The sequence below is a fragment of the Ochotona curzoniae genome, unplaced genomic scaffold (assembly GCF_017591425.1).
Source record: "Ochotona curzoniae isolate NIBS_2020 unplaced genomic scaffold, NIBS_Ocur_1.0 scaffold_2453, whole genome shotgun sequence".
NCBI classification, from domain to species: Eukaryota; Metazoa; Chordata; class Mammalia; order Lagomorpha; family Ochotonidae; genus Ochotona; species Ochotona curzoniae.
The window spans coordinates 31,182,794-31,210,497 of NW_024467094.1; the positions used below are offsets into that span (position 1 = coordinate 31,182,794).

The following is a 27,704-nucleotide window of genomic DNA, read 5'->3' on the forward strand; positions in this document are numbered from 1 at the left end:
CCTGGCTCCTGGCCTAAGTGACTACCCTCCCCACGCCCCTGCCCTCCAGCCCTTTGTCCTCTGTTGGGCTATCCGCTCTGAGCTCTCTGCCAGCCTTCTTGGGGACAGGAGGTAGTGGGGTGGGGGCAGCTGAGATGGCCATCTTGTAGCCATCTGCCATGCTGGAAAGTTTTGGCATAGAGTGTCGGTGGGCAGTGGTAAAAGAGAAGGCAGGGCTACCCCAGACAGGTCAAGGCCTTCGGCAGGCTCCCTCACAAGCCCTCTGGGGCCCCCTTCTTAAGCTCTGTGGGAAAGGGCACATCCCTGCCTCCTGTCTTGGTGACTAGGCTGGGACCTCTTATCACCCTGGACTCTAGAACAGGTTGGAAGGGCAGACCCTGGGACTGGAGGGCACAGGGCAGCCCACCAGCTGCTATAAGCTGGGCAGACCCCCCCCTTCCCCCATCCCATCAGGCCCAGGGTGGGATGAAGGGGCCATTGTCTGGCTCGCTGTATGCTGAGCTGGGATTCAGGGCCTCTCGCAGACTCCCTTGGGTTGCTCATGTTTCCCAGCCTCTCCTCGGCTCTCAGGCAGGCTGGGAAAAGCTAGGGACCCGCCAGGGAGGCTCCACATGTTCTACCACTAGCGTGGGCGCAGAGGCCCCCCGCCCCACTTACATTTTTCTGGCCTAGTGGCAGCAAAGGGGTCACGGAAAATGAAAGCAGACTTGTGGGGGGCCACAGAGGAGCAGGGGATGCGGTTCAGGAAGTGGCTAGGTGCCAGAGGGCAGGCAGCACCCTGACCTTCTGGGAGACACCGCCACCCGAGAGCCAGTGATGGGGTAAAGACACTTTATTTTTTTCACCAGGGCCGTGGCACAGGCCCCTGTGGCGGTCTGCAGGCTGCAACCTGAGACGTGAAGAATCTCATTGGCCATGCTGGGTGAGGGGCTGCTCTGAGCCCATCCTGCCAACCCAGGGCCGGTCCTGACTACTTGGGGCTTCCCAAGTTGAAATTGCAGTCGGTCAGGCCTAGCCTTGATGCCAACTGGGTTGGGCAGACTCTTGCTCAGGGGTATTTTTCCCCAGAGCATCCCGGTTCATCAGCATGATATGGTTTCCTTAGAACTCCTGCCTACCAGTCCAACTTCTGGGGGCTGCCTGGGGTTGGAGATGGGGGAAGGAAAGACCTCCCAGGTTCTGTAAGATGCTTGGTATTATTGACTCTCTGCTGCCCCCGTGTGGCTGTGAGGGCAGTTGACACATCACATGGCTGCAGGAGTGTGTTGTGTGTGTGTGTGTGTGTGTTTTGCAGTGAGGTTGGACTGAGTAAGGTTGGAGCTGAGGCAGAACCACAGAGAGATAAAACTTACATCTGCCGTAGAGGAATAGGGTCTCTGAACCCCTGTTCTCAGAGATGGGTTAACCAAGCAATGCTGGGGTGGCTGTAATACCAGCCAACAAGATGCTTGCTTATTGAAAAAATGAAAGGAAAGATGGAGCTGATGCCCATTTAGAAGGGGAGTGGAAATGGACATCATGAGTGTGAGGAAGGCGAGGTCTTTTCACACCTTTGGGGTGACTATGCTGACCTGCTGAATACTAGTCAGGTGGATTCAACAAGGCACTGGGAACGTGGGGGAAGAAGTGGAGGGAAGAAGGGTCAGGGCTTCACCCTTATGTACCCCATGGGTGCCGAGCCAGCACCAGCTGTGTGCTGTGACATAGGGGTTGCAGTCCCAGCCCAGCCTGCAGTGTCTGTGGTGTCCTGGCTGCTGGGACCGGGGGCTCCTCCCCTGTGCGTGTGCTCCAGCACCCTGGAGGCGTGGGAAGACCAGCTGACTGCATTGACCTTCTGTGGTTGAGGAGACTAAAGGCCAGAGGGGCCCGCAGAACGATTCCAGCAGGTTCAAGGCTGTTGACTTGATGCTGTCCACATGGTGATACGGCCACGCGTGACCGGGGGTGGGTTCTTGAGCTGGGAGGTCTGGGAAGGTATGTGGGCAGCCCCTCCTCCTACATCCGTTCTGGGTTCTGCAGTAAAGCTGCAACCAGGCTGATGACCCGCGAGGCTGGCTGGACAGCGTCGTACTCCGCAAAGAGGTGGCACACGTTCTCCTGAGGCTCTGTCTGGCTCTTGGCCACAAATCCAAAAATCCTGGGGGGGAGAGGAGGATCTGAGTGAAGGAACAGCCTGGGAGGTATCCGTAATGTGGGTGGGCAGGCACCCCGCAATTTTCCTTGCCCCAGGAACTCTGGGCTGGGAAGCCTTACCAGGAAGGTTTGCAGTACTTCTGCCACCTGTTTGAGAAAAATAGGCCACGAGTGAGTCCTGAGTCCTTGTTTGCTCCTCATCACCCTGCCGGGGTAGCGGGGAGGACAGGCCAGCCGCACCCTTGCCATGCCCACTGCTCTTCTTCAGCCACCCTTGAGCCCTTGGGGTTCCCAGGCCATCCCTGCCATGTCAGTCTGGGAGGGGGTATCTGGGTCCTGGGTAGCCATCTTTCTCTGGCTCGGCCTTGAACTTACTTCCGTTGCTCGGGGTCCATGCCACAGAAGCGGAGGGTGCTCAGGGGGTAGTGACGTCGGAAAAACACCCTGGGGGGATGGAGGAGGTGGGGCAGAGCAGGGAGGCTGGTGAGAGCCAGTGCCTGGGCCATGTGCCAGCATCCCTGGTTCCCCGCCTGTCCTAAGGAAGCCTTCTGTGAGTTGTGGGGACATGCCCTCTTCCCCGGCTCCTCTGGGAGGATGTCTCTCCATGCCCCCTCTCCACTGTGCAGTCTGAGGATGGCTGCTCCATCTTGGCTCTCAGTGTTTTTTTCCAGCAAGTGCCCAGCCCAGGACCAGGCTTCCTGAGGCTGAGGCAGGAATGATCTTTCCATTCCAGGCCCCAGAATCAGCCAGCCACCTCCCAGATGTTGGTCATCCTCAAACAGGTGCAGACTTTAGCCAGCCCCAATGACTACTCGTTAATTCCAATTCCACCTTTGATGAAGGGCAGCTATGGCAGGCTGTGGTAGTGGGGCCCAGAGAGGGCAGAGGGCCTCACTGTAACCACCAGCATGTGACCAATTCTTGGGGTTCAGTCATCGACCTGCTCTGCCCAGCCCCGCAGCCCTGGGCTAGGTAAGGGAGGGTCCTTACTTCCTCTGTACGTCTGTCAGCGTGATGCCCTGCTCCGTGACCTTGAAGTGCACCACAGTGGGGGTGGGGAGGACGTCCCTCTCCAGTGTGGTAGAGATGGCCTTCTGCACAGCCAGGGCTCCGCTCAGGGTCTCCACGCTCACGGAGCTCAGGTATAAAGTGTGACAGCCTGTGGGGCACACAGATTTTGCTGGGGCTACTGCCAGGGTCCTCACAGATCACCCTGGGCCAGGCCTGTCCTCTGCCCGGAGTTGGGGCAGGGAGAAGCGTGACACGCCTGCTCATGGCTCCTTTTGGAGCCACCAAACAAGAGTACAGGTGATGGCAATCTGAGGCCATGCCCACAGGATGTGGGTCTGCAGCCCATGACGCCACAGGGAGAGAATGTAGGGACTCCAAGAAACCTTCCTCCGACCTGTACCACATCTCTCCCATCCCCTCCCTCTCTTGGGGTCCCTTGGTTCTTTGCTGGAAACAGGAAGAAAAGGGAAGTGGGGTGCCTGTGTATGCAGGGGAGTAGAGTGGGAGCTATTGCCTAGGCACAGGTCCCCCAGCTCAGAGTCACACCCAGGGCAGGTACCTCTGGCCCTGAGGGACCCCAGCTGATACTCGTGTGATTGCGTGTGTGCAGGATGGGGTGTATGCCCTGCCAGCTGCCCCCGTCTCCCACCCCTTCCCTGCTGGCCCCACACCTGCAAGCCCCCCTGTTTGGGTCTGCAGGTTGAGAAGGTTACAGAAGGAAGCTGTGCCTGGGAGGGGCCCTCGGGGGTCTCAGCCCAGTCCAATGTCATCCACAGGCCCTCGGGGTGGGGGTGGGGGGCACAGCCAAGCCCCGTGTCTCCCCAATCCTGCTCACCTGCAGATTTCTTCGGGCAGGAATCTGGGCTGTCTGTGGAAGGATTCAAGCCATCCTTGGTGCCTTCCAGGTCTGAGCAGAGAGAGAAAGAGGTGCCCAAGGGTGCAGTGATGGGGTGAATGTACCTCTGAACTTCTCCCACTCACAGCCCCCCTCACCACCCCCCCCAGCAAGTGTCTGGCAAGGGAGTCAGGTGTAACCAGGCCAGAAGGTACCACTGATGAGGGCTCCCCTGGCTTGCAAGCTGCTGATCCTGCTTCTGGGGCCCTGCACCCTTCAGCCCCACACCGTGGCTTTGTGCTTACAGTCCCCTTCCTGCTCACACTTCACAGAGTGGTGCAGCAACCCAGGAAACACCCTCCCCTTATCTCTGGGCATATCACCCAGGATACAGAGGGCTGCATGTGTTCTGGGTTCAGAGTCTGAGTCTGGGGGTCTTCAGGCCTCTAGGATCCCCCATTTTCTTTTCTGCAGCATGATAATGGCGCTTACTTCCCATGGCTGTCACGGGCAGCAGCGAGCGAGCCGGTGCTTAGGGATGTTGGGTCTAGACACATGAGACACACTCCGAGCGGTTTGCTGTGGGCTCTCTGAGCAACCAAAGCTTCCGCAAATGCATTGTGCTGAGAGCCTGAGCACGTTCAGCCCCCGGGGGGGATCTGTGATGGGGATTCTCCCCATTTCACGGATGAGGAAACTGAGGCACAGAAAGGGTTACACACTCTCAGATTCTCACAGCCAGGAAATAAAGCTGCTGACCGGCTCCCCTTTTAATCTTGAGCCTAAAACGACTGCACGCAAGGGGAAGTGACCCTCTCTCCCTACACCCCCGCCAGTCCCTGGTAGACTTTCTGGTCAGCGTGCCCTGGGGTCCAGACCTACCTTTCTGTGGGATGGTGAGTTTACAGGGCAGGGCCAGGGCCATGATGGAGTGCTGGCATACAAAGGCAGACAGGCTCCCTGCAAGGGAGAGGTGGTGTCAGCTAAGCATGGTCTTCCCAGCCTATCCTCATGGCTCCCGAGGCCAGAGTCCCCAGCCCCCAGGGAGGCTCACCGAAGTAGGGTTCCTCGTCGGCTCCTTTGAGATGCACGCCCTTGGCAGAGGACTCAATGAGGAAGTGCCGGATGAGGTCACTGCCATCCTCAGCTGGACAAAGGGAGGAAGGAGAGTCACGCACGGGGACAGGGAAGCTCCAGTGCCTGGCCCACCTGACTACCTGGCCCACCTCCTCTGCATCCCTCCACACGTTAGCTTGTCCTTCCCCTGCCTTTGCAGCCACAGGTGGGGGCCATAGATCCTTTAAAGGATCTGTTTTATTTATTTGAAAGGCAGGGTTGGCTGGTTCACTCCCCAGATAGCCAGGGCTGGGCTAGGCTGAAGCCAGGAGCTTCAAGGTTTCCCACATGGGTATAGACATCCAAGCATTTGGGCCATCTTCTGCTGCTCTCATAGGCAAATACATTAACATGGAGATGGATCAAAAGTGGAGCAGCTGGGATTCGAACTGTTGGCTCCATGGGCTGCTGATACTGTAACTGGTGGCTTTACCCGTAACAGCACAATGTTGGCCAGGGACTCTGTTTTCTAGATACAAAACACATCTGCTCTGTGTCCAGCGATCCTGTCCTGCTTCCACTTCCGAAGACTCTATTGGTTGAGGATTATTGGGGTGGGTCTCCATTCCTGTTGGGTCAGCCATTAGCTCCCTGCCTGGTTTTGTTTCCTGTCTGCCTTCTGCACTCCAGATACTGCCCTTTCCAGGTCATCCCTGCTGGAGTAGCCTACCCAGGTGTCCTCTGCCCTTCCTTCCCTAGTCCTCAGTGCTCTGCTCACTTTGGGTTCACTGCTTTGCCCAAGGCCATCTGGGCAACCAACACCAGGCCCAGAGGTCCCAGCTACCCTGCTTCTGATCCAGCTTCCTGCTAATGCACCCAGGAAACAACCAATGACTGCACAAGTGCTTGCTTTCATCTCACCCAGACCTGGATGGATCTCTCTGGCTGGCCTGACCTGGTCCTGGCTGCTGCTGGGGAGCTCGTCCAATGTGAAGGGGAACTGTGTCATTGTCTTTCAAATACATAAATCTTTTTTTTTTAAGGGCATATGTTTGGGGTTCATCATACTTGCTCTATTCTTTAATTGCTCTGGGGCTGGTAACTTCTAGCATTTCAGCTCTGCCCGATGAGAGAGCAATCCTGGGGTCTGAAGCTTGGAGTGGGGGGGGCGGGGCGGTTGTAACACCAGAACCTTGTGCTGTAATTGTCTATGACGAAGGCTACATGTGTCTAGCTTCTGTGCATGGCTGCAGCCTGGCAGAGTGGCTGGTGCTTGAGCAGCTATCCAGTGAGCATGCGCAGTTACTAAATGAGCATGTGTGTTCACGGGCGAGCATGTGACCAGCTGTCTCACACACAGAGAAGGCACGCTATTGCACGTGTGATGGGCTGTTACTCACAGCTGATCAGTTATCACACAGCGATAAGCCGGCACTCCTCACCCACACCTTATTTACCATATGGGGATCCCTGGGGATAAGACTGGTCTGGGTAGAGAGCAGCCCAGAAAAGGGCTGAGATCTTCCTTCTCCTTTTCCTCCTCCTCCCACCAGAAGGGTAGACCTGGGGGCCTGGGAGACCTCTAGAAAGTAGTGGCAACTCAGGTTCACTGTGGCCTTGGTGCTTGGCCATACCATGTCATAGCCTCAGCAAGGCCCTGAGTGAGTGCAGATGTGGGGCATACCTGATGGATTCGGGGCAGATGCAGGGACTTCCTGTACCCTCAGGGCGAGGCCAAAGGAGCCCCGGTAGGAAGAGCTGTCCCTGATGATGAAAGCGCCTGGCTCCGCCCTCCGCAGCAACTCGATGGCTGGAACAGACCTTAGGTCAGAGATGATGCCACCCACCTGGATTGGCTCTGTCCCCTGTCCCCCCCCCCCCAGGCTCTTGGAGAGCAGGGGTGACAGAGCCACTTTTTGTCTGATCCCCATCCCTTCTGGTTGTGGCTCCCACTGTCTCACATTGTCAGGGCAGGCAGCAGGAACCCCCGCTCCGTGCTCCTGAGGCAGAGTGCACGGCCCAGACCTCACCTTGTTCTCGGGTGATGCTCGGCTTGAACCAGTACTTAGATGTGTCCATCACGAACTTCATGGTGGGCTGTGTGTCCCTGGTGGGGCCTGAACACAGACAGGATTGCTGAGAATTGACCAATGGAGAGAGGGCTGGCAGAGACCCTGCCCTGCTCCTCTGCTCTGGAGTCCCAAACCCAGCACTGGTATCTCTCCAGACACAATGCCACAGGCAAAACCGAACAAAAGGATGCCAGGGCTCAGGGCACCTGGGACTAGGGAGTCCCCTATGTCCATGGGAATGAATCAAAAACAAAGACAGAAATGGGAGTGAGCATAGGATTCCCACATCCATGGAGTTTGACTTCCACTCCCCTGCCCCTTGATAAACCTGGGAGTGCTGCAGGGATGTCTTCACATGAGAAAGGGGAAGGAAAGAAAACTGATCCTGGGCAGAAGGGCCTACTCCCGGGTTCTGGACCTACTTAAGGACAAGTTTTAGCTCCTGGAGCCCTGAGGGTAACTGTGTGGCTTAGCCATGAACTCGAAATGCACCTGGCTTCGAGAATGTTCTACAGTATCCAATAAACTGCAGGGGCTAATGATTGATGTCTGTGGTCTCTCTCCAGAGCTGGGAGGAGATGCCCAAATGGGGGACTCTCCTGAGTCCCTGGGGCAGAGCGCAGTGGGCATCTGCCTTGGCATTTGAGCAGTTCAGACTAAAGCATAACAAGTGCCCAGAAATCTACAAAGAGTTTGTCCTCCCTGGAAATCCACCTGAGCAGGAGTGGGCATGAACTGTGGGATGCAGTGAGCATGTCATATCCTAGGAACCCTCAGGATGGGACACCAGCAGCCAAGGGCGTGAGGAGCCCGGTCTGCGACCTGGGGACTCCTGGCGGTGGCGGGGTTGTGTGCTGAGGGAGAGCTAAGGTGTCATTTCAGGGTGGAGGGCTGTGTGCCGATGCAGCCTGTTCTTTTGGATGCCTGTAGTCACAAGCTGGGGGTAGGGGAAGGGCGTTGGCTGTTCTGTGATTTGGAATGTTGTCTCCGTTCCCTGTCTGCCCTCCCTATCCTGTTCCCCATCCCTCACCCACGGGTCTCAGCCTTAGGCCTGGCCTTCCTCCTGGTGAGTCACCTTGTCCGCCACTTGTGTGGACATCATGGAGGGCACCTGGTTCTACCCCGTGTCATGCCCCTGAGCGTGCCGATCTGCTGAGCCAGCATCTCTGACCCTGCCTTGCCTCTACTTGAGACTCTCTGATGGCCCCCTCTTCTCTTTTTAGCTTGGCATTCACGGTTGCTCTCTAGGATGCCATCCCTGCACCCAGCAGCCCAGGCATTCCTAAATGTGTCCTGAGCTTCCACACAAAAACCCAGGCTCTCCTCTTCCAGATCCACCTTGGGTGTCACCACTTCTGTCCTCCAGACAAAACCAATCAATCACTCTTCCTCAATGGCCCCGTGACATCTCTTAACCTCATTGGCTCAGTGGGGATTCTTGGCCTTGTCTGTCTACACTGTGCCCATCACTGAGTCCTCCAGCCTGGTTCAGCCCAGGTGCAGCCTGCTGCTTGATTTGCCTCTGGTCCCACCTTTCAAAGCTGGAGATACCAGTTTCCAACATACCCTCTGGGGACATGGTGGAGGGGACATCCGGCAGAGTCTGGCTGTGGCTCTTGGCAGCCTGACTGGGAGGAGTGGCTCCAGGTTGGGCGAAGCCTCGGTGTCCTGGGGTCTGCTGGGGTGGGGATGAGCCCGGTTCTGGGCAGCCATTGATGAGCACGATGGGTATGTCCGCCACGGAGTTGGTGGCGGATGGGGGGCAGCTGCTGGAGTGCTCCTTGGCTGGTATTGGGGAGCTGGTTGCTCCAGGCCGGCCTGTGTTCAGGAAGGGGTTGCTGGGGACCTGCGAGTCACTGGATCTGAGACACAGGGAGGTGGGGCTGAGACTGCGGAGGCTAGAGGAAGAGCTGGTCGGGCTTTCCCAGGATGGAGAGAATGACTGCTGGCTGAAGAGGCTGGAGCGCAGGAGGGACTGGCTGCTGGAGGAGACAAGCGTCATTAGGTGCAGTAGGTGACATGCTAAGGGCAGCATGCCCATCTGTTCCTCGGGGAGGCCAATGGAGAAAGAAACGACTCTGGACTGCTGGGCCTCTCACCACTGGACTTAGTGGACTGACCCCCCTGCAGCCATGTAGTCTTGGGGCATCCTGGATTCCCTCTGCCTTCCCAGCCAGGTGGGGTCTACAGGATTGGCCCACCAGGCGCCCCACTCCCCATTGCACCCCAAGGACCTGCAGATGGACTACAGAAGCTGAAGGAAGCCCCCAGCAGGAGGAGGTGGTGGTGGCCAGTTCTGCATCTACCCAGTCTTCTCCCTGAACGCAGAGGCCAGGGGTGGGCTCAAGAACCTACCTTCCAAACACAGAGCCGACATCAGGTGCTGGACTGGTTGACAGCGCAGAGCTCCTGGTACCCTGCTGTGGGGCTGGGGTCCATATCCCCTTCTCCAAGCCCGGAGAAGCGGTTAGCGGGGAGCCTGAGCTGTGCGATACTGAGGCCTTGCTCCCCATGCGCGGGATGGAGATGCTGGGAGAGGGCGGGGGCTGCGCAGATAGACTCCCAGAAGGAAGAGGGGGGCGCAGGTGGGCCCTGCCCTGGCTGCCAGAGAAGATGAGGCTCTCGCTGCTGCTACGTGTCTCCCTGGGAAGGTCCCTGGAAAGGAGGAGGCCACCGGTGCTGGGGGAGCCAAAGGGCGTGGGAACAGCTGTGCTGGAGCCGCGCTGGGCACTGTCGTGGCACCATGGTCTGGTGGAAGTCACCTCGATGTACTTTATATCTTTGGAGAGAGAGAGAGAGGAAGAGTGCAGGTGAAACTTGGGAGCTTGGGGTTCCCAGCATGGAAATGGCTGCACGACTGTCTGAATGCCTCTCCTTTTGCACAGTTGGGGAAACTGAGGCTGGGAGAAGAGGCGCTTGTGGGAATCAGGGTTCACTCCGAAGTTACCCTGTCTATGACATCTTCCCTAGGGTGGGAGATGCTGTGAGACTCTAGAGGTCAGGTGCACTTGGGATAGAGACCTGACCAAGACATCATATGGACTCAGTGTGTACACCTGGAAGATGGGTGACTCCTCCCAGCAACCAGGAAGGATGACATGAGATGAATTGGCACACCAGGAAGCTCTTCGGTCTTGGTACTACTCCCCAGGATGAAATGGCCCTGTGTGGGGCACACAGGGACACGCGCTGCTCAGGAGGAGTGATGGGGGGAGGGGTCATGTGCAGCTCTGAGGCAGGTAGCAAGGCCTGAGTGAGCCCGGCTGCACCCTGGTTAATCAAATCAGACTCTTTAAGGGGGTGCTCAGTCCTCAGGCCTGTTGGTCTGCTTGTGTTGTTGTGGTTCCCTGGGTGATGCTGGCGTGGGCTGAGCTGCTGCGTAGTGATTTATGGTCCACATCACCTGGGAACTGGTGACTCTCCGGCTCCACCCCAGACCTGCAGGATCACAGTTTACAAGGACCTGGAACACAGGGCAGGCTGAGACGTCTGCTTTACGGGAAAGGGTTGTGCCCTCTGGGGCAGGGCTGGCTGGGACACCTTCATGGTGCCTAGAGACCCAAGGCTGCTGATGGGCACCCATGCCTCTGCATTTCCCAGGGAGGGTAGCCAGGGCACCTGCATGAGGATGGACACCCTTCCTTCCTGCCTGGGTGGGAGGGCAGCTCCCTAAGGCAGAAGCTGGGGCAGGCAGTCAACCTTAACTTGTACCCTAGGTTCCTGTCTATGGCCTCCCCCACCCTTTGGGCCCTGGCCCAGTACCCCGATCCCGGTCTTGACTTGAAACCATTGCTTGCCCCAGCATGCTCCTGGGCAGGGCCTTCTGGCCTTGATTGTGGCTACTGCCTCTGCCTGAGCCTGCCTGGGCTGGGTTGAGGGTGGGAGGATGACATCAGAGGAGTGAGACTGGCAGGATGACCTAGACTTGTTGCTCCTGGGGTGGATAAACAGCCTGGATTTGCAGCCAGACACATAGACCAGGGTGTGAGGCCTGACTTTGCTGGGGGACTTTCTGGAACTCTCTGAGTTTGCTTATCTGTGAAGTGGGCATCAAGGTTCAAGGTCATGGATGGCCAGCTGGGTGCCTGGCTCACAGTGGGGCTCAAGAAAGAGCATTCCCCTCTCCGAGGAGCAGGCAGGTGCTCTTGGCTAAGGTGGACATCCCCCTGCCTAGCTAGTGAAATGGGGACAAAGGGAGACTGATTGAGGGTTGAGAGAGGAGAGATCTGGGAGTGGGGTGGAACCTTCTAGAAGGCTGGTAAGCACAGCTTTTATTTTTATAGGCCTTTATAGACATGACCGCACCCGTGGTCTTTGAGCCTTGTAACAGCCCTGAGGCAGGGCAGGCAGTGCTTTTACAAGATGGGACACTGAGGCTGAGAGAGGTGGGAGCAGAGTTAACGTTTACTGAAGATGGGAATGAAGCCAGCGTTGTGGCTTACTGGGTAGTAACATTGGCATGCTATATGGATGCCTGCTTGAGCCCTGGCCGCTCTACTTCTGATCCAGCTCCCTGCTTATGCACCTGGGAAAGCAGTGGAAGATGGTCCAAGTGCTTGGGTCCCTGCCACCCACAGGGGAGACCTGGAAGAAGCTCATGGCTTATAGTGTTTGCCAGTTTTACCCAGTGGTGGCCATCGTGGTCATCTGGTGTGTGAACCACCTGATGGAAGATGTCTGTCTGTAATTCTGACTTTCAAAATAAGTAAGTCGAGAGAGAGAGAGAGGAAGGCAAAGACTGGTGTGAACCAGGTGCCTGTGGCAGCCCCATTCTAGCAGTGTCAACCATATCAACTGACTCGTTCGGCTGTTACAACAACACTGCCAAATAGGAAGCATCATTTATTCCCATCTCACAGGAGAGGACCCAAGGCCCAGAGAGGTTGGTGAGCTGTCCAGTGTCACACAGAATCCAACCTTTCTCCTGAGCTTTCTCTGGGGACCTTGTCCCAGGATGAGGAGGAACTCCAGGCCTGGCCCTGTGAGAGGTGCTGGGTTGCCCCCAAGAGGGTCTCTGGGTCTGGCTTCCTCTTCACTTAGGGTCATCCTGAAGACCTTGCTAGAGAAACAGCAGGCAGAAAGGGCAGGAGGAGGCTGGGCTATGAGTCACCCCCCTGCTGCTGTCAGGGGCATGTGGCCGCAGGAGGGGAGGCCCCCACCCCATGGCAGGGCACAGCCGCTGTTTGCAGGCCTGAAGGGCAAGTTGGAGCAGGGCTGGGTGCAGGCGGGCGGTGAGTGGGCGGGAGGGTGGAGACAGCTGTTAAACCCCCTTCCCTGGGGACTGGTAAACAGCCCCGGCTGGCAGGCGTGGCTGGAAAGTGTGGTATAGGGGCTGTTATAAAGAGGGAGAAGGGGGGGAGGTCACAGGACAGGGTGTGTGCCTCTAGAGCCACATTCTGTGCAGGAGACAGACCCTGAGGGCAGGACCAAGCCAGGCCAGGCTAGGCCCCGGGGAACCCAGGGAGGTTAGCCTATGGGGTCCTGCAGGAGGGTGATTCTGTGAGATCCATGGAGCCCGGACATGGAAGGCGAGGCCCAAGTGTGGCCTGCAGGACCCACAGTCCCTGGGTTGGAGGCCTGACCTGCATTTGGTGTGCCTGTGGACCCTTCTCCCTGTCTGTACCTTAACTGCCTCATCTGTAAAAACGGGGCTCCCAGTCTTTCTTCCCCAGTGTGGGTGTTGGGCGCCATGTGCTACGTGGAGCAGATTTTTCACTATCAGTATAGGGTTGTTGCAGTTGAATGTTTAGATGTCGAGTTGGGACAGGAGGAGCAGCGAGCACCTGCAGGCACCTGCCTGACTGTCCCTGCTGCATGTAAGTCTTCCCTGCCCTCATCTGCGTGCATCTCCAGAGCTGGCTCCTGCCGGTTTTGAACTCATGGAGCTTGTACCCAGGGGGCATGGACACAACAATCCGGGCTTGTCCTTGCCAATAGCCACGCGGTTTCTGAGGCTGGCTGCCTGGTCATGCAGGGACGTGCCCCTGACTGGCCCTTAGCAGCAGAGAGGCTCTGGAGGGACAGGGTTAGTTCCTCTAGCAGGCCTGGAAGGCCATGTGTGGTGGGAGGAGGGTGGAGGCGGTGAGACTGGAAGAGCTGGAGCCCAGGGTGCCAGAGGGCCTGGGTGCTGGGCAGACCTCCATCCCAGAACCTAAACCTACCCTGGGGCTGGCCCTAACGTGCAAGCCTAATACTTAATCAAAACAGCCTCCGCTTCCAGAGCCTTAGAGCATGCCAGCAAATGGGATTTCTTCAGTCCCTGCAACACCCTTTGAGGCCAGATCTTGGATGATCTGGGCTTTACTCGGGAGGAGTGACCCTGAGACACAAAGACAGGAAGTAAACAGCTTGTGTAAGGTGACTTCAGTGATTACAGCAGACTGGTTCCTTATTCAGTCCCTGCTTTTTCATCTAAAAAAACGAGGATAAAATACTTGTCTCTTGGGGAAGGGTTGAGCAGGCTGAGGATTCTGTACAAGATGCTCAGCTTGGTTCCTTGTGTGTGAAAAGTGCTCAGGGGAAGTGGACAACAGTCCGTGGGGGTTGCACCTTGTTCCTTATACCCTGGGAAGCCTCAGTCTAGCTGCCTAACGGGACTGCTGCCCTAGCCCCTCACTCACAGAGTACGTTTGAAACTCTTGGTTCGGGAAGCTGAGGCTGGAGCGGGGAGGGGAGGGGGGGACAGGACTGTCCAAGTTGCCTCGGGTGGCCTGTACTGGCTTGTTAAGAGATGATTGCAAAATTGTTAGGATTTTGTTCGGCTGGTTGCTAAACGCTACCATTATTAAAAATTAGATCAGATCAACTGACAGTGAGGCAACTTACATTGAAAAGCAACGGCCCTAGACGTTCAAAACGCAGCTTGTCCCAATGGTTTTACTATAATCTGTGCTCTTAACATTTAGTGTACGGTGGAAAAGCAGTAAAACAGCTTGCCACTCACTGTTCATCTTTTCCTGAATCTGTGCTTACAAACATCCTGTGGGAGGCTTGAAACCAGCCAGGGAAGCAGAACTTGGGGAGATATGCAGATTCATCTCCACTTCCCTGAATGAGGGAGCGAGCCATTTGTGACATATCTGTCCACACAGCAATGCTAGAGCACAACAGGGATCCCACTCCTGATAAGGCTGCATTCTGTGTCTGTTAACTTCATTAGGTCCTGCCTGGGCCTCCCAGGAGAAGGTACCTCCTAGTACCCTCACCAAGCACTGGACAGCAATCCCATACCCCCGGGTGGTGGTGGGGGGCAGAAAGGTAGAGCCTATGGCCCTGCTCACAGAAAATGCCAGTTAGGAAAACATACATTCTGAAATAAGTATGCATGGATTTCAAAAGTTTCCTGCACCAAGATATGCATTATGATAATGTGCATTGAGAAAGAAATGCACATGGATTTGCAAATGATTATTTTGCAAGCGAGTAAACTTCTCTTTTAATTCCGTTTTCAGGGAACTTTTTGAAATGGCCTCCTAGTTTGCTTTTCGAAATTCTCATAAAAATTGCTTAAGACATCCCAAACTCAGGAACCAGACAGGACTGGACAGTGAGGGAAATTTGCATTCATCTTGTGCAGCAGGGGAAACAAAGAGGCTGGTCCCTTGCTTTGGGCTGCGCAGCACCTCCTGATGGGAACCAGCTCTGACTCCCCAGGAGCTGCAATTTTCTCCTTCTCAGGAGGCAGGTCCCAAGCCTCCCTCCTGGCACCAAGTCCCAGTGCTTACCCAGGGCTTCAGGCTCCTCCTTCTTTATCCTGGAGGTGGTCCTCCGTGCTGGCTCAGCCTGGGCCATACCAGGCCCTGGGGGCAGCAGCTGGAAGGTGGGGTCCAGCTCCAGAATCAGCTGGTTGAGGCTCTCTAGGCAGAAGTCGATGCGGGAGTCCAGTTCCTCTGGAGGGTCCGAGGCCTGCTCTTCAGGGTCTGGCTGGTTGAAGTGGGCTCTGGCCGCAGCCTGGGGGGCCTGCTGGAGCCGGGTAAAGGACCTCTGGCCAGGTGTGGGGGCCATCAGGGCTGGGGCACCCCAGCCTTCTGTGGTGTAGTAAGGACACTGGGGTGGCAAGCCGGGGCTGGGTGCTCCAGGCTTCCTGGGTTCCTCACACGCAGCCAAGCCGACGGCAGGGCCCCCGGCCAACAGGGGGCTGGACATCACGAGGGACACGGCGGGGGCAATGGCCTTTGAAATTTACCACTGTCTTCCAAGCAGCCTCACCAGCATTCTAGATGCACTGTCACTTGTCAGCAGTGGCTCCTAGGAACTGTAAGAGGCCAGGAGTAGGGACTGAGTAACTTCTGTGGGTGAAGCCATTACCTTTCCTCCCCCTAAACAACAATGCTACTGTTGGGCCCAGCACAGTAGCCTAGTGGCTAAAGTCCTCACCTTGAATACGCCGGGATCCCATAGGGGCACTGTGGCACTAATCCTGATGGACTTGCTTTCTCATCCGGCTCCCTGCTTGTGGCCTGGGAAAGCATTTGAGACAGCCCAAAGCTTTGGAATCCTGCACCTTCATGGGAGACCCAGAAGAAGTTCCTGGCTCCTGGCTTCAGATAGGCAGCTCTGGCCGTTGTGGCCACTTAGGGAATGAATCAACAGACAGAAGATTTTCCTCTCTGTCTCTCCTCCTCTTTTATATATGTGACTTTGCAATAAAAATAAATAAATCTTGAAAAAAAAGAATGCTGTTTATTTATTTAAAACTGTAGCTGCTGGGTTTGCATCCCACCTCTACCGCTTACTAGCTGTCTTATCTTGAGCAAGCTAATTAACTTTCCTGAGCCTCACTTTCCTTATCTGTAAAATGGGTTAATATTTGTAACATGCTTGGAATCTGATAAGCATTGGAAGATGACCGGTCAGTAATGTTGATAGATGCTTATTGAAATGACTGTGTTCCAGGCATATAAGGAAAGAATATTAGATAACGTTATTGAGTAATTGCTATGCACCCCTAAAGCATTTTTTCTAATTTAAACTTTTCATTTGTTTGGAAGGCAACGTGATGGGGGGCGAGGCAGATAGAAGAGTGAGACAGAGAGGAAGTCATTTAGCTCTTTGCTTACTCCCCAAATACCCACAAAAGTTGGTGTTGGGTCCAGCCCAAACCAAGAAGTTGGGACTTCATCTGAGTTCCCCAAATGAGTGGCAGGGACCCGAGGGCTTGAGCCATCCTTTGTCGCTTCCCAGGTGCATCAGCAGGTAGCTGGATCAGAAGCTGAGTAGCTGAAATTTAAACTTCCCAAGGGGGTGTGGCACAATGCTTACCCCTCATAACAACCCTACAAAGTAGGTAGTATTTTATTTTAAAGATTTATTTTTTATTGGAAAGTCAGATATATAGAGAGGGGGAGAGACAGAGAGGAAGATCTTCCGTCCATTGATTTACTCCTCAACTGGCTTCAACAGCCTGAGCTGATCCGAACCCAGGAGCCAGGAGCTTCCTCCGGGTCTCCCATGAAGGTGCAGGGTCCCAAGGCTTTGGCAATCTTTGAATGCTTTTTCAGGCCACAAACAGGGAGCTGGATGGAAAGCGGGCCTGTCGGGATTAGAACCAGCACCCACATGGGATCCTGGCGCATTCAAAGTGAGGACTTTAGCCACTAGGCTACCACGCCAGGCCCTTTATTTTGTTTTAAAATATTTATTTATTTTTTGAAAGGCCAGTTTATAGAAATAAGGAGATACAGAGAGAAAGATCTTTTGTCCTCTGGCTCATTCCCCAAGTGGCCACAATGACCAGAACTGAGCTGATTTGAAGCCAGGAGTTTCTTCTGGGTCTCCCATGCAGGTGCAGGGTCCCAAGGTTTGGGCCATCCTCTATTGTTTTCCTAGACAACAAGCAGGGAGCTGGGTGGGAAGTGGAGCAGCCAGGATATGAACCGGTGCCCGTTTGGGGTCCCGGCAGATACAAGGCAAGGATTTAGCCACTAAGCTATTACACTGGACCTGGTAGTATTTTATTTATAAAATTTAATATTTTGTTCATCTGAGAAGAAGAGAGAGAGAGATGGAAAGAGATCTCCCATCCACTGGTTCACTCCTTAAAAGACTATAGTGACCAGGACTGCACCAGGCTGAAGCCAAGAGCCAGGAATTTGGTAGGAGTCTTCCCCATTGGTGGCAGGGATGCAGGTCCCTGAACCCTTGTATAGTGCCTCCCAGAATGCACATCTGGAGGAAGTTGGGATGGAGCATCACTGGGTCTTGAACCCAGGCACTCTGATATGGGATAAAGATGTTCCTATCAGCGGTGTAACCCAATGCCTGGCCCTAATTGGTTTTTCAAAGTAAAACTCACACTTAAAAAAAAAATATGTACTTGAGTAAGAGAGAGACAGAGAGGGAGAGAGAGGCGAGATCAAGACTGAGAGAAGGCCATGAAGCCCAAGGGCCAAAGCTGGGGGCCAGGAATACAATTCAGGTCTCCCATGCAGATGGTAGGGGCCCAGTGGCTTGGCTATCCCTGCTGCCTCCAGCACTCAGAGCAAGGGGCTGTCCCAGCAGGAAGCTGGAGGCTGGAGCTGAGTCCAGATACTCTGACTGGTGTGAGCATCTTCTCTGGCATCTTAACTGCATAGGACAAACACCTGCCTGCAGGCTGCCATTATTATCCAATTTTACAACTGAGAGAAGCAACACACAAGAGAGAGCAATACCTTGCCAAGAGTCACAGTGGCAGCAAGCGTCAGAGCAGAGTGGGCTCCAGGCCGCCCGAGGATCTGTGCCCATGAGTGAGGAAGAGGGAGAAGCAACCCTAAATGATATCACCAGGGAGGAGAATTGGGGCGGGGGGACTCTGTAGACCCTGGTGGGGAGTGCAGGGAGGACTTCCTGGAGGAAGGGTCATGCAAAGGGAGATACGAGCCCAGGAGACTGCTGGGCAAGAAAGACAGAGTCCAGGAGGCAGGTGAGTGTTCGGAGGGCACAGTGTGTGTGTAGAGAAAGGTCTGGTGGTCAAGGGCCATCACGAGAACTCTGCTGCAGCCCAGGGGAGTCGCAGGGCCCGCCTGGCTGGAGCCCTGCAGGTGGGGCTAGGGACTGCCCACTCAAGCCTGAGGACAGTGGGAGCCACAGAGAGGTCTGGGCTTGGTGATATCAGCAGGTGATATTCACTCCCCTTCCCTCTGCCCCCGGGGTTGCTGATCTAGGAAAGCAGCAGCCCAACTTCCTCATCTTTTAGTTGGGAAAGTTCTTCCTCTTGTCTAGCCGTGACACCACCAACTAGTTTCTTGGCGTGGTTGGAGGTGAGAAGTTCTGGGACTGAAGGCAGGAGGGTGGCACTGCCCCCCACCTCCCAACTCTTGTCCAGAGCCTTGCAGCTGGCCCATTCCCACCCGTCCCCGGCATCGCTGCTGCCGACATTCGACATTCCTAATGCAGTTGAGAAATAAGGGTTGAGGGGCACAAGGGCCCCAACACCATGGCTGCCACATTCTAGCTGCTCCCTGTGTGTCACGCCACCTAACGGACACGCGCATTACACGTGGTGACCTGTAGTTCCAGGCCTGGGGGGTCGTACACTATGATCAGCCCATTTTATGCAGGGAGACATTGAGGCTCAGGTAAGTGGAGGGACCTGCATCGATTGTACATGCAGAAGAGGGACGGAACTGGGATTCAAACTCAGACTCCGGGGATTCTGAACTCCCCATGCTACAGTGAAGTTCAAAGGCAGAAGGGCATCTGTATTGTCTAGATTGGCAGAGTCAGTGAGAAAAACCAGGTCCTCTCCTTACCTCCTGCCCCTGACTCCTGTCGGCTGGCAGCCAGCCTTCTCCCTGGCCAGGTCCTGAAGGGGCGGTACATCCCGGGTACGGGAAGCGTGTCTATAAATGGCAGTGGATGGGAGCTGCCTCTGGGATCCTTCCTGGGGGCAGTCGAGGACACGGAGCTGGAGTTGCAGCTCTTTTGCAGGCAGGCGCCAAGTGTCCTGGGTTTGTTGGGACGAGATTGGATCTGGGCTCACCCTGCAGGGGTTTCTGGCTGGGTCCACGAAGAATGAAGGTCACTGACTGTGCAGAGTGCATTGGTGGTGGTGGGCGGGGGCAGGGCTGGGAGAGGAGACCAAGCTGGGTCTCCTGCTAGTGCGCATGCTCAGATTACAACTTTTATGCCACCCTGAGCAAGTGTCCTTTCCTCTCTGGGCAGGTCTCAGTTGTCCCATCTGTGGAATGGGTATAAAAGCATAATAGCTACTTGAAACTGAACTCATTTGCCCAACAGTAGCGTGAGAAAGGCACTATGACTGTATCACTGAGAGATTCAGGGCTTCATTTGGGATCGTGCAACTGGCAAGTGGGTTTGAACCCTATAGTCCCACACTTTAACCCTGCACTACCACGTGGGAGATTTAGAATGTCTTCTGCCAATTCTGGGATTTTACAACCAGCGGCACAGACCACGGGGAAGCAAAGGGCAGGCAGCCCTGGGGCACTCCTTCTAAGCACCTCAGGGTTCCTGGTGCGGGGTCTGGGTTTCAGTCCCTTCCTCCTGCACCCCGACCCCTGCCTGGCTCCAGCATCCAGCTGCCTCCTGCTTCCTGCTGGGAGCGGCTGGAAGAGTCCTTGGGCTCTGCACTCCTTGTGTGCATTGGGCGTGGAGGGTGGTTAGGCAAGGCTCCGGTCAGCTCGGTCCCGTGTGTGGGTTCTGTCCGGTGTAATTCTTCCCCCACCTGTATCCCCAGCGCCTGGATCCTGCCTGCCGTGCCTTCCCACCCAGCCTCAGGGCAGTGGAGACCTGCAGGAGCAGTCCCCAGTGCTGCCTGCCACTGACCGAACCAGAGCCAGGCTGGGAGGTGGGAGACCTGGACTCCTTGCCAGGTCCACACAACCTTAGCCAAGCCTTGACCCCTCCATGGACCTGGGTTCTATCATTTTTCCATGGTATGGACAGGGGGGCAGAGTTAGCACCTCAGAAAGTGCTGGGCTCAGGGCTCTGGGACCCTGTCGTCCCTCTCTTGTCCACAGCCTCCTCCCACTTCCCCACTTCTCCCAGTACTCTGAGGAGAGGTGGAGAACCTGAGGGTCACCTACCTGGTGTGATGGGACGAACTGGCTGCTCCTGCTGCACTGCTGGCTCCGAGGACCCAGGTGAGAAACTGGAGGAGGCACCCGCTCACTTCCCACCTCCACCGAACCTGCCTTAAGAACAGCCCGCCTTCCCCTCCCCTCAGGCCCAACACGTGGCCTTGACAGCAGCTAGCCCCACCCCTGATGCGCTCAGACGTGCTCAGGTGCAGCGGGCAGGGGCCGGAAGGGGAGGGTGCAGCCTTGCGTGGTGCTAGGGTTCCCCGCCCCGCCCCGGCACTCCCTACTTGCCCTTCCCAGACCATCACGTGGCCAGGGGCGCTGGTAGGGACAGGGCTTCCCTGCGACCAAGGTATGCTTTGGACCTGGCTCTCATGGTGGTTCTACATAACTGGCGCTGAGAGAGGACCTTGGCCTGGGCGAAGCAGGCAGCCAATCGCCAGGAGGGTCTCCTGCACCTGTTCCTGTGTGCCTGGGAGGATCCTGCTGTGTAGGTACAAGTGGGTCCCACTGAGAGCCAGACTGCCCATGGGTCCTGCACCTTTTTTTCCTTTCTGTACAAAAGCCTCTGTAACTTGGGACTGGGGCTCCTGCACCTGTCTGGGGGTTGTGAGGAAGGACGAGCCTCAGAAGCTGCCCTTCCCCACTGGCTGCTTTATGGGCCAGCATGTCTGGGATTTTCTCTTCTTTGGGAGACTAAGATGAACCCAAAAAAACAGGAGGGAGATGTTCTTGCTATTGACTTGGATGTTCATTTTTTTAAAAAATAATTATTTGTTTATTTCTTGGAAAGTCAGATATACAGAGAGGAGGAGAGACAGAGAAGAAGATCTTCCATCTACTGATTCATTCCCCAAGCAGCAATGGCCGGAGCTGAGCTGATCTGAAGCCAGGAGCCAGGAGCTTCTTTTGGTCTCCCACACAGGTGCAGGGTCTCAAGGCTTTGGATCGCCTTCAGCTGCTTTCCCAGGCCACAAGCAGGGAGCTGGATGGGAAGCCGGACTGCCGGGGACGCAAACCGGCGCCCATATGGAATCCTGGAGTGTGTAAGGCGAGGACTCTAGCTGCTAGGCTACTGGGCTGGGTCCGGATGATCAATTTTTGGAACACCCTAGACTTTATTTGCAGCAGAGGCGTTTGTAAAGGATGACAGGGAGAATTTTGGCTACCAAAACCCAGGCTCTGCAGAGCAGGTGGAAGGCTAGAGCTGGCACCCTGACTGTCCCGGTTCATAATTAAGTCTTGCTTGCTGGTCTGCCAGGATGTGCCCGGAAAGACATCTACCCTTTCAGGAAAGGAAAGCCCTTTCCCCGCCCGCTGGGAGGAATAGAGGGAGGCCCTTCCGGTTCTAGGGTGACAGATGATGGGGCTGTTCTCTGCCAGTTTTCATTCTTTTGACCTCTGACTCCTTAGCTGTAAAATAACGCTTGCCTGGAACTCTAGCTGATCCATTGCCTACACAGGGCTAGTGAGGCCCACTCCAGGAATCTTTCTTTGGAATGTCCACACCCGGGAAGGGCAGGGCCCAGGCAGCCTGCAAGATCGTGGCCTGTGGCCTTCAACCCCGGTTTCGTTGTCTCCATGATATGGACTAGGCACCTTGGTGTCTATAAATTACCTCCATAGACCTTGATAAATTACATGTATGAGCTACATACATGAATACAGATTAAGGCTTACAGTGTAACATTGTACATACATTACAGAATAGATTATGCACATTATACATTGTATGTATAAATCGTACTATGTGGATTATGCAACTATTCATGGAAACGACAGTAAGATGCATGCTAATTAGAAGTAATTTTATGGTATTTCATTTAATAAAAATCCTTTTTTGCTTTCACTGTGAGAACAACGGGATTGAATATGTTTGTTTATTTTTTAAAACCCTGGTCTTCCACTTGGTGGGACAGAGATTTTGACAACCTTATTCTAAATTTGGTTGACTTCCATATTCAGTTTTACTGGCTTGTCACAGCCAAAAAAGGAGCCTTTACAATGATACCTACATCCAAATGGCCGAGGTGCATTGTGGGCCCAGTTCGTTAAATCGTGACATTAATTTTCAATTCTGTCCACCAATTATGCAGAGTTTCTTCAAAACTGGCTTGCAAATTTCCATCTTCTGTCACGTCAATCAGCTGTTCTCGCAGAAAAATTGGAACATGTTGCATTTTAATACTTGCGGCAAATGGATGTAAAACCCACTCACTCTTCATTTAGAAGATCTTGAGACAAGTTAAAAGTGGTCTTTTTTGGTTCGTTGTTTGAAGCGCAGCTATGAGGGATCTTGGGAACACGCAAGGTTTTCATCTGCAAACTCGTGTAACAAAGGGAACTCATGAGTTCATGGGCAAATGTTCTGTTGTCTGGCTTTCCCTCCCCAACTGCTGCTTCCTTGGTAACTGCTTGCCCTTCACTTTGATCCCAAGGTAGTGATCTCTGTGGCAGCATTCCACCGACCATGTTTGGAGCAGACCTCAAGTTCCGAGGTGTGCTGCTATATTCTGTTTCTTTGTCAAGGTCTTTCCAAGCTGCATGCCCTCTTTCTCAAAGATTGTTAAGTTCAGCTCCACTCAGACATGGTCAGCGGTACATTTCCTGGAGCTGACGGCCTCTGCAGGCCCCCTCCTGGCCCCACACATTTAGCACTAGAGTGAGGCGGCAACCCTCAGGGTCTGTTGGGTGGAGTCTTCTGCCCCTGTCCCCTGCGTTCTCCTTCCTCTGGGACGTAACAGGTCAATAAATCCACTGTAGGAAGGTACCAGGGTCAGACGGTAGATCAAATATTAGTAGGCCCATTTCTTTTCTACGTTTTAAACTTCAAGACCCAACAGCTGTCTCTCTTTCTTACTTCTGGATAGAAATACATGTGCTTTACGTTCTAGCAGCTCCTTTCCATGTTCTGTGCACTTGAAGGTGGATCTGACTCCTGGGTCAGTGGAGGCTTGGGGTGGGTTTTGTTTAAGGACCTCATTGCCGGCATGTGACAGGGTCAGAGTGAAGGCAGGGCCTTGCCCTCCAGGGTCATCTCCCTGCCCTAACAGGCTGGGTGAGTGGAGGTGCTACAGGGTGATCTGTGCCTTCCTCCCAGCCCTCCATGCTGTGCAGGGTCATTGGTTCCCGGAGACCCAGGGTGTGTGTGTTGTGTGTGTAGGGGGCACCTTATGTCTGTTCTGTGCTCCCTATGGGCCTATGCTGGATGGTCCTTGGCCCCTAAGCCCCTCTCCTCTTCCCCCCTCACCCCATTCCTCTCTCTTGACAGATATGGTCAGGTCTCTCAGACACAGTGCGATCACCACAACCCTCTCTAGACCAAGGACTTGGCGCTTGGCTTCGGGATCTCCTTTGCTGATTCTTACACTTCATTGGCGTTAGATGTGCACAGAAACTGTGTTTACAATCAGACTGGTTGGGGTCTTGGCACCTGCAGGTCTGCCCTGCTTGGCTTCTCACTCTCCATAGGGGAGGAGAAGTGGGGCTTTGGGGCATTCATGGAGACATTGTTGTCTGACCAGGAGTGGCAATGACCCGAATTGCTGGCCTGTCTTGCCCTGGAGCTGGCCAGCACATGTGCCCTCCTGTCTGGATAGCCCTGGGCCCCTGATGATGAGCTCATGTGATGAGCAAGGCCTCCTGCTGGGCCTGGTGGTGTGCATGAGGAAGTGTTGTTTGCGCTTTTGTCTTCCCTCTGGCTCTACTGCTGTGTGCACATGTGCCTTGGCTGGTTCTCTTTCCTATCCCGGTGCCGGATGTGGAGGGCCTGGAAAAGAATGCCAAGGCCTGCACTGTGGTGGGGAGAAAGGGAGCTTCATGGACGAGGTGATATCTCGGAAGACCTTGGAGGAGAGCAGGTAGCCTCTGAGCCATGCTGGCGGGCAGTAGCTGAAGTGGAGGTCCCGTAAGTAATGTCTGAAGAAGACAGAGAGAGCCAGGTGTACCTGCATGGAGCCTAAGATTTTCAAGCTCCAAAAGGAGGCAGAATGTTAAAGATAGCTTGCCAACTCAATCCCAAGATTTCCATCTCTTGGCCACTGAGTCCAATGCTGATCTACGTACCACAGGGAAGGAATTATGCAGAAATAAATTTCCTAAGCAGCTAATCTTGGAATATGGAGATTATTTGGGCAGATGTGTGTGTGTCTGGGGAAGCTGACCTAACCAGGTTAGCTCTTTCCAAGAAGAGTTTTCTCCCCCTGGTAGCTGAATAGGGAATAGAGAAACTTGAGTTAAATGAAAGACTTGATTCAAGAGTGAACTTGGCCAGTGAGAAAAGAAGGACCTCTGCCCTTCAGCTATGGGGCACTGAGTCTGGCCAGCAACCTGGGCATCCCTGGAAGAATATTCTTTGTGTGCTTCAGTGGGTCCATGTGAATCTACCAAATGTCATGGAAGAGCCTAGCCTAGCTGTTACCTTGGCCTTTAGACTCCAGACAGAGCACTCATGCAGGCCAAGAGGCGTGGAGCTGATGGTGTTTTAAGACACTGAGTCTATGTTTGTCTGTTACCAAGACATGTGACTCTTCACGATGACCATACAGGCCAGGGGAATGGTTCTGTGGTGACTTGGACTGCTGGGCAAGGTGGTAGCTGTCTGGGGAGGACCAGCCCCTGAGTCCCCAGGCCTGGCTGTGAGCTGACCCTCCTTCTCATCCTTGGCTCCATTAAGCACTGCAGAGGTGGCCACCAAATTCCATTCATTTCCCTCCAGATGGCTGTCCCTTGGACCCTGACGGAGGCTTTGCCCCTGGGGAAATGAAGCAGGAGACCTGGCTCCAGGGCTGTCTGGGTAGCTCCCTCAAGGCACAACTGTGATTTAAGGGCAAGGTTTTGTCTGCCTCCCAGAGCTGCGTTAGGTCCCTCTACTGCTGCAGACCCAGGAAAGGGATCTCTTTCTCTCTCTTTAAGATCTATTCATTTTTATTGGAAAGGCAGATCTACAGAGAGAAGGAGAGACAGAGAGAAAGATCTTCCATCTGCTGGTTCACTCTCCAAGTGGCCGTGATGGCTAGAGCTGACTGATCTGAAGCCAGGAGTCAGGAACTTCTTCTGGGTCTCCCACACAGGTGCAGGGTGTCCCAAGGCTTTAGGCCATCTTTCTTTCTGCTTTCCTAGGCCACAAGCAGGGAGCTGGATGGGAAATGGAGCAGCTGGGACACAAACGACACTCATATAGAACCTGGTGCTTGAAAGCAGAAGATTAGCTAACTGACCCGTTGTGTTGGGGCCCCCCTCTCTCTTGCATCGCAGTAAAATACCTTTGATACAACACTTTGTGTTAGTGACGTTAGTAGATTCTAGATCCACCTGGAAAGGAAACTCCATGCCGTTTAGGCAGTCACTGCCACCTGCTCCTGCACTGGACCCTCACAGCCACAGCTCTGGGTTGTATTTTTGCAGTGTTTCCTGCTCTGAATATTTAATATCGATGGGATCCTATCACATGTGGCCTTTTCTCAGCTAGCATCCTGATTTTGCATTCTCCAACATTATTGAATGGATTAGCATTCCATTGCTTCTGATGGCTGGGTAACATTCTGCTGTTGAACTTACCACAGGCGCCAGGACCTGCGTTGGGGTTGGGAGGGGACTGGGGGAAAGTCGGGCGGAGGGGGGCAAGCTTGGCATCCTTGTCCTTTTCTCTTCTATGCCTCTTGAGGTCTATCACTCAACAGTCTGCTGTTGGGGACCCAGGGAGACAGCCAGTCTCACCGCGTCCTCTTAGTCTTTGCAACTTGATCCTGAATCCCACCCAACGGCAGCTGGTGTGGCCCAGTCCTGGGAAGACTCTCCTGTTTTAGGGTTCAGGGTGCCCCAGCTGAGTTGAGGACAATCTCTGGGGACAGGACTGAAGTCACAGAGGGAGGAGATGCTGGTGGTGGGGAAGGAGGACATGGCCTCAGGGAGCTGGGATTGCTCAACCACTGAGCTGGGAGGCAGTGGGAATCCAACCTGGCACGGGGCAAGCCGTAGGCCCTGTGCCCAATGAGATGCTCAGATCTCAGCTCGCAGGGCTGTTTCCCAGCAAGACGCAAGCCCACAGTGTTTGTTCTATACTCCGCAGACACCCCTGCTGAGCCAGCCTCGGAAACCTCCTTGGAAGAGGAATTTGCCCCTGGAGTCCCCTCCCCTCTGGCTGCTGGGAGGCAGCTACCACACCACAGGCATGCAAGGAGTCACCTGGGGACAGGGGGGAGTGGACTACAAGCCCAGGGGTCTGCCATGTTGAGCTGGGAAGCCATGGACTTGGAGGGTACAAGCTTTGTGTGGATCTCGTGTTCCGCTGTCCTGGCTGGTGGAATCTATGGCAACCACATGTGGGGCTAACCGTGCTCACCTGTCCACTTGGGGGCTCAGCCAGATTTAGGAGCCAAGTGTGGTCGTGGAGAAAAGCCATGGACTGGAAGTGGGCGGGGGTGGTTTGGGAGAGAGTTTATGGGCTAGAATACTCTGGCTTTGGGTTCTGCAGGCTGAGTTGAGGAGATGTCCAACACCCATTATTCCAGCGAAGGGCATTGGTCAGGGGACTGGCCGGCTTCTGGCATTCTCCGATATAGCTGGCACATTTCTTTTACATATGGGGAAACTGAGTAAGGAGAAGGATTCATCTGGAGGAATAGATGCTGAGAGTAGAGACTAGACAGAGGATGCCTGCCTCCCGACTGAGTTCTTCCTACCTCTGCTCTACCCTCTGACCTGACTACAGCTGCTTTCTTGGTGGGTTTGTAACTGGCACCACAGTTGCTTTGTGAGCTGGAATGGACTGGATGCAAACTGACCACTCTATGAATGGAGCAGCAGGAGCTCAGAGAGGGAAAGCATCTTGTTCTGAGTCACCCAGGCAGATGGCAAATCTGCCCCATCACAGTGTCCGGCCATTGGCGTACTTGGGGAGATCCCTGTGGTCCTGGAGCCACAGCTGTTCTCTTGGGGACGGGCTCTCCTTGCTCTGCCTAGCTCAGAGTCTGCCCATGTGTCTGAGCCTGCAGCTTTGCAAATTTTCACTTTCAGTGAGGTGCATCCTCCAGGACTCTCTGGGCAGCTCTGGCAAAGTGAGGCAGTATCCTGTGCATGCCTCCCTCCCTGGCATTTCTTACCAGGGACTCTGCAGCAAGAGCCAGGGCTTGGGTCAGGCCAGGCAAGCCAGGCATGCATTGATCCATTGTCCTGGGTAGTGGTCTCCAGCCAATGATGGGTGAGACCTGGATAGGAAGCTCCTCCTCCTCGTCCCCTAGGAAGGCGTGGTCCTCCGGCCTCCCTGTCATCCCTATTGACCTGGAGCTGGCTGCCCTCCTCCATGGCCTCCTACCTTGCTCCCTGTCCCTTTGCTGTTTTCCTGGTGCTTCCTAGGACAACCTTCCAAGTCAGAGACCCATCCTTTTTTTTTTTTTTTCTTTTTTAAAGACTTGTTTCTGCATTTGAAAGAGCTGCTCAGAGAGAGGGAGAGGCAGAGAGAAAGAGCATTATCTGCTGGTTCACTTCCCAACTGGCCGCAAAAGCCAGGGTGGCCCTAGACCATGGGCCAGGAGCTGATCTGGGAGGCAGGGATACACACACCTGGGCCATCAT

At 54.7% G+C, this 27,704-nt stretch overlaps 1 protein-coding gene across 1 annotated transcript; it reads right to left on the bottom strand.

Annotated features, from left to right (window-relative positions):
• Window positions 1–1,966: 1,966 nt before the first annotated feature.
• Window positions 1,967–27,704, bottom strand: TNS4 (tensin 4). Its single transcript, XM_041001509.1, has 13 exons — window positions 27,693–27,704; window positions 14,832–15,279; window positions 9,463–9,886; window positions 8,674–9,089; window positions 7,066–7,152; window positions 6,720–6,845; window positions 5,034–5,126; window positions 4,862–4,939; window positions 3,980–4,051; window positions 3,124–3,292; window positions 2,509–2,577; window positions 2,254–2,280; window positions 1,967–2,137 (listed from the first exon to the last, which is right to left on the bottom strand). Exons 1-13 carry the CDS (start codon window positions 27,702–27,704, stop codon window positions 1,996–1,998), a joined length of 2,163 nt encoding a protein of 720 aa, XP_040857443.1. The 3' UTR covers window positions 1,967–1,995.

What these genes read in the sequence shown, in the direction of transcription:
- TNS4 (XM_041001509.1), bottom strand. An exon ending in GAGCATCACCCGAGAACAAG is followed by an intron (nt 6,846 to 7,065) that starts GTGAGGTCTGGG and finishes GGTCTGTTCCAG; the next exon opens with CCATCGAGTTGCTGCGGAGG. An exon ending in CTGACAGACGTACAGAGGAA is followed by an intron (nt 2,578 to 3,123) that starts GTAAGGACCCTC and finishes CCATCCCCCCAG; the next exon opens with GGTGTTTTTCCGACGTCACT.